General features: G+C 42.1%; 1 protein-coding gene across 1 annotated transcript; it reads left to right on the top strand.

The window, feature by feature from the left end:
• The first annotated feature begins 626 nt into the window (after positions 1-626).
• On the top strand, positions 627-3,029 carry nkx3-2 (NK3 homeobox 2). Its single transcript, XM_072555725.1, has 2 exons — positions 627-1,471; positions 1,767-3,029. The coding sequence occupies exons 1-2, from the start codon at positions 1,060-1,062 to the stop codon at positions 2,207-2,209; spliced, it is 855 nt and encodes a 284-aa protein (XP_072411826.1). The 5' UTR covers positions 627-1,059; the 3' UTR covers positions 2,210-3,029.
• The last annotated feature ends 3,441 nt before the right edge of the window (positions 3,030-6,470 follow it).

The raw sequence follows: 6,470 nt of genomic DNA, 5'->3' as shown, positions 1-6,470 counted from the left end.
GAGTGTTGTTTATTCACTTGTTTATCTACCTGTAGCTGTATCTATCCTTCTAATATTTATTTGAAAAATCATGTCTATGTGTATCTGTGATGTGTGTTTATCTAGACAACAGGATATAAACAGCATGTCTAATCTGTGTATATATACCTATGTCAATCCAATATTATCAACAGAGTTGACTGTGTTGCTGGAAAAGCACAGCAGGTCAGACAGCATCCGAGGACCAGGAAAATCGACGATTGGGGCCGGACCCTACTTCAGGATTCGCCCGAAACATCGATTTTTCTGCCCCTCGGATGCTGCCTGACCTGCTGTGCTTTTCCAGCAACACACTCTCAACTCTGATCTCCAGCATCTGCAGGCCTCATTGTCTCCTAGTATTATCAACAGTCTATTCACTATACGTACGAAACGCTCGTGCGCAATGAACATAAGCAGACGTTATTATAAATGAAATGCATATTACAGCATTAAATTTGCAAGAAATGTTTTAAAAATCCCAGGGAATGGTTTAATCTTTAATGGGTCTGCAATGCATATCAATAAAATCGTTGGAGTTGGAGATAATCCAATTCAGTGATGTGATTATTTGGCAGTAGGGCTATATCGAATGCTTTTAAAGTAATTATTATCTTTCACTGCAGACAGGTTTCCAGAGCAGTTTTAAACGACAAGTCGGAGGTGCAGTCATTTCTCCAAATCCCGTCTCTGTCCAGCACTGTCCAGCCTTTCGATGGAGAACGGCGAGCAACCAATGAAGTGACGCTAAAACGTCGAGCCTCTTTGTGGTGGCCCAATCGGATTGTGGTTATTGGGGGGTGCCGCTGTCAATCATCTGAGGAGCAATGACCCGGGAGCGGAGAGAAAGAGCCGAGAGAGTCAGTGTTAACTAACCTCCGCTCGCACTCAGATCCCAGGCCAACGAGCAGCGATGCCTTGCGTGCCCATCTCACCACAGAAGTACGGACATCACCGATAACTCCACAGAGAGAGAGAGAGAGAGGGAGGGAGAGATAAACAACGTTTAGAAAACTTCGAGGAGAACAGCATTTGCTAAAAATGGCTGTTCGCGGTAACACCTTGACCCCGTTCTCCATCCAAGCAATTTTAACCAGAAAAGACGAGAATCGACACTCGAAAAGTCTGGACGTGTCCTGTTTCTCGCCCGCGACCTGTTGGAAGATGTTGAACGCTTTGGATCCCTGTCCAAAGATCACTGCGTCTTCTGGGAAGATCGATACGGGGAGAGATCTGCCGAGCGAGCAGCTCTGTTCTGACTCAGATTCGGGCGTCAGTGATGAAAATGACTGTAAAAATCATTCGATGTGCAACTCGGAAAAGGAGCTGGAAATTGCTGCAGCATGCTCCTTCCAGTCGAAACCAATGAAGGAAGCAAGTTCGAGTCTCAGTGAAGGGAAGGATGATACTAAGGACTATCTGTGTAGCGGAGGAACGCCGGAACATTTAGCAGGTAGCATAATAATCCTTATTCATTCGCCAATAAATCACTGCAGTTTATGTCAATAACTGTTCACACGCGTAAACACAGTTAGCTTCCGAACCAGTGATTTCTAAGTAAACTCGGTACTTTGCAAAGTGCATCTGCAAAGCACCTTCTAGAAAATGTCGCTTTCATATTTTGACAGCGGATGCGTCCAGATTTATTTTCGAGCGGTTTATTTCAGTAGTGTACACATGGTCTGTTAATGGATTGGATAGACGATGTTATTCACTGAAGATCTTATTTTTTTTTCCCCACTCCTTAGCTCCGAGCCCCGTTGACGAAGACTGTAAATCTGAGCAGAGCCCGGATCAGCCCAAGCAAAGGAAGAAACGTTCCCGAGCCGCCTTCTCCCATGCCCAGGTATTTGAGCTGGAACGCCGCTTCAATCACCAGAGGTATCTGTCTGGGCCCGAGCGGGCGGATCTCGCCGCTTCTCTCAAACTCACCGAAACTCAGGTCAAAATCTGGTTCCAGAACCGTAGGTACAAAACCAAACGCCGGCAGCTCGCCGCTGACCTGATGGCTTCGGCCCCAGCGGCGAAGAAAGTAGCGGTGAAAGTATTAATCCGGGACGATCAGAGACAGTACAGCCCGGGAGAATTGCTTCGGCCATCACTGCTCTCCCTACAGCCGTCCTACCAGTACTATCCGTTCACCTACTGCCTGCCTGCATGGACAGTAACCGCTTGCACGGGGACTCAATAGATTCTTGTTTATAAATGAACCAAGTTTCAACACGCGCCCTTAAAACTACCGTATTTATTTGCGTTGGTGTGAAGTATAAGCTGCAGACTGGGCTCAGCAGATGGAGTTTCCATGGTATCCATGTAATTGATATTTAATTCCAATTCAGCTTCAAATAATGAAAGACCGCCGGAAAGGGAGAGAGAAACCAAAATGCTGCCGACGTGCTCTAAATCTCCCAGAACAGAATCTCGAAGTTTTGCCTTGGTTGGACATGCTTTACTTTATCTTTTGTTTTGCGAAGCAACGTGTGCTGAATGTATGAACCATAGAGAAACTGCGGGCTGTCTCTTGAGTGCAAATATCTAAAGAGAGATATATTTTGTTGTATTGTACTCCCTGGTTAAGAACAGCGGAGGGGAAAAGCGCAGAACATTTAACACTTTCTCGCAGACTGCTTTGGGTGATGTTGTGAAGATGTTTGCCCCAATCTCAAAATCATTACCATCTGTGATTATATCCGAGCAGTTAATAGGGGTAAGAATTTAGCACTTTCCGTTCTTTTTGATATTTAGTAGCGATTAGTGTGGGCGATCTTATTGCAGGCTTTTCTTTGTAATAGCAGCGTGTGTAAAGTTATAACTGGTTAATCGTTTCTCCTGAATGGATCCGGAATTTAACATGAAACTAGGAACGAATGTTTAAACACGGTACAAACATCAGCGAGAAAGGATGGCTCGGTTCAGGATGGTGCCTCTGGAGTTGTAACCCTCTTATGAAAGTGTTCGCTCTGCATTATTTCCAGTTCTTAAAACAATAAAATCTACTATGACTTTAAAAAGTGCCTATTGTTCTCTGTAAGCATCCAAATTAAATAAAAGTAATATTATCGTATTTAGGTACTAGACTTTAATTCCATGGCACACAAGTCAGTATGTAAACAATATTAGACTCAGTGCTTCACAAGTGTGCAAGGACTCACAGTCAAGGATGTGTAGCATTATTCATTTTAAAATTTCCCCTCTTGACGATTCAAAGTGTTTAAAACAATTGTTGAGAACAACACAGCAAAGATAAAGATAACTCAAGCCTCGGTGCAGTGGTTCATAATGTCACGGGCCCACACGGGGGAGAGTGTCCTGTATTTTAACCTTTAACAAAACTATTACACTTAGGATTTGCGGAACTATATGACCGTGATGAAGCAAGAAGAATAGAGTATATATTATATGTGGTTACTTTTAATTTAATTCAGAAGGATGGCCCGACGTGGTAATATTTATTTCCATTGGTTTGATAACCCTGCCATTAATGCGCCCTCATTGAATCAGGGTTTGAAAGATTGCATTCGATTTGATAATAGGAAGGACTGGATGTCGAAGTGTCAATCGCGTGCATTGCATTGAACGCTCTTAAAAGCGTTTCTCCGCTGAGCTTTCCCCCAATATCCACGTTATCAGGCTTTCCATTGCTAGCAAGACAACCAACAGACCAACGCGAGTATGTTTTCCAGCCAATAGCCTCCATCGCTCTGTAAAGGAATTCTTTTAATATGACGTCTAGCAATGTGCATTCTCGATGACTCGCTTTATGAGATTGAAACATATTCGATATGCAGCAACAGGCAATTGTTATCATGTGTTAACTGGGGAGAATCACAAACAGCCCGTGTTAATTGTTTAATGGAATGATTGGCCAGGATAACTAGTCAACTTTATGCAAAATAGGCCGATTGGCTTCCAGTGTGGATTGGAATGACTTGCACATTAGAAACTGTTATCCAAAAAGCACAGTTTCACTTTTCAACGTTGAATATTAACTCCCATAGGCTAAATGCTTTCGGTTTTCTACACCAATACTTATTTTGACGCTCAGTGTAAACCAAAACCAAAGCGCAGATTTTTAATGATCGTTTCTATTTGATTTTTTTTAAATGAACCATTACATATTCAAGGTATTTTGTGAAATAACGAAGATGAAACATTAGTTTGAACGTTTATCGATTGTACAGTAATTCGGAGGTGTAACATTTAAGTGATTTCATTCACAGCATATTTATTCAGGAATTATTTTAGAATGACTGTTGCACACTGAATTTGAGATTCTGCTATTTATGCATTTTTTTTCTGTAAGAAAAACGTACTGCCGGGAGAGAGGACTGTTTTAGTCTTACCCAGTGTTACCGTACGTCAAACCGGTGATAGGGTCAATTAACGTAGTGTAGACTGCAAGGCACGGAGAGGACAATGTAATCATAACTATGATCCTTGTACCCCTGGATATTTCGTTAATATTGAATGTAAGCGCACTACACCCGAAACAATCACTGGTTCTCCCCACCAGAATGATGGATCTCCAAACTGATGCCAAACGGGAGTATCTTTCAGAGCACAGGCAAATATGTCACCATCGCCGGCAAAAAGTTGAATCCGACTTTGTCAATATGTTTGGACGGAATTGCACCTAGCAACCGTGTTGGAAGGAGATGATTTTATCGTGTTGTGCTGGAAACATGATCAACCATAGCCATTGTTTGGGAACTGTGAAGTATACACTCGTAAGGACTGGCATGACAATGATGTGCGTTTAGACAAGCGGAGGCGGACCCACGCTGCACTAAGACAGCTTGGACCCTTTTGCTGACGTGTTCCCCAAATTAATGAACGAAGTTAACTTGTCTCCAACGGATTTTTTTGAGGAGATAACACTGGTGTGATCGCTGCTTGATTTATGTTCGGGGGCGCTGGGAATTAAATCTCTTCGAAGAAGGCAAAGCTGCGAGCGGGTGCCCTGAACACAAAAGATGAATGGGCTGATAGGCTAACCCTTTGTCTGGGTTAGCGACAAATCTCCAATGTCATTCTGTACAAAGATTTATTCCCTGTAAAACAGCGATTACTGCAGACAAGCAACGGGTGACTGTTCTAGGCTATAGTCCAACAGGTTTAATTAAACCTGTTCGACTCTAACCTGGTGTTGTGTGATTTTTAACTTTGTACACCCCAGTCCAACACCAGCACCTCCAAATGGTGACTGTTCTGGCGGCGACGACTTGAGTTGTCTAATGTAAGGAGCGGGTTGTGGTACCATCGGCGATGTAAAATATTGTAAATAGCCTTCCTTAAACTATCACAGCGGGTGCAAGATTTTTTAAAAAACTGCTAAAATACATACTGTTCCTCTACTTCTGCTAGGTACACAATATTATTGGTGAAGAACTGCACTTGTGGTCAACGTAGCAGTATTTATTTCTGCGCTAGTAACAAAAAAAAACCCTGCCAAGACTGGTCCTTTGACAGCAGACTGGAAAGCAGGGTAACTGTTCGGCAGGTCACGCACCATCTGTACTGAGAAAGCTCTACAGCCTCAATCCTGACATATGCTGCCCAGACCTACTGAAATATACCGGCGCTTTCTACATTTAGGACCGATTGTTTAGTGTAATATCAAACAGTGAACTCAGGTTCATCTCCGATTTACTGCTATATATTTTGTTTTAGTTAGTATTTGTGTTAATATTTATCTTATCACCATTACATTGTACTTAGTAATTTATATTTATTGAAGTGCAATTTATTCCTCAGTAGCACGTTAGTGAGGCCTGTCTTAGTGAATGATATTTAATATAAACGTGTGTTATATTATTACACGGTACAGTATATATTGTGACATTTATATATAACAAAATATCAATAACTGAATTTTAATAGGTACGTTGAGTGTTATGTATCTACCCACATTTTCATGACCTTGATTAATTCCATTTAAACAAACATTTGGAAAATGTCAAGCATGACTTATGAAGATTCTGACACGAGGGCGAACATCCATTTCTGTGTGTTGACCGATAGATATGGCTGATATGTTATTGCTGCCCGCTTTCTGAACTGGTAAACAATTTCCAAATTTTATTATCGAGCATTACATTTCAAAAGTGAACAGTTTCAAAAATAGTTCGCCAAGAGCGATCAGTACCAGCAACTTTCCATCGACATCAGTATCGCAGAGCTGTGGGACTTCGCCTCCAAACTCGAATTTTGGCTCCGAATATTTTAAAATATTAGGTTGATTTCAAATGTAATCGCCGGAGCACTTATAATGAATCGGAGTTGGCAGCGTGTGCTGTAATAAGCGGGGCGTCCCTTTTCCATGTGAGAAGGTGTGTATTCCCCAATATTGGAAATTGTAATTTTGCTCATCGCACCTAAACCCATGGCAGCCTATGGCTCTCTATTTTTCGCACAACTTAACGCTGAAAGGTGTGAACCTTGCGGTGTCAAAA

Source organism: Chiloscyllium punctatum, chromosome 1 (genome assembly GCF_047496795.1).
Source record: "Chiloscyllium punctatum isolate Juve2018m chromosome 1, sChiPun1.3, whole genome shotgun sequence".
In the NCBI taxonomy this organism is placed as follows: domain Eukaryota; kingdom Metazoa; phylum Chordata; class Chondrichthyes; order Orectolobiformes; family Hemiscylliidae; genus Chiloscyllium; species Chiloscyllium punctatum.
Note: the sequence above shows the minus strand (reverse complement) of the source record. Positions and strands in the feature narration are given on the sequence as shown.

Excerpts from the sequence above, each read along its gene's own strand:
- nkx3-2 (XM_072555725.1), top strand. The coding sequence starts at position 1,060 with ATGGCTGTTCGCGGTAACACCTTGACCCCGTTCTCCATCCAAGCAATT. Across the intron at positions 1,472-1,766 it reads AACGCCGGAACATTTAGCAG|CTCCGAGCCCCGTTGACGAA; the intron begins GTAGCATAATAA and ends CCCACTCCTTAG.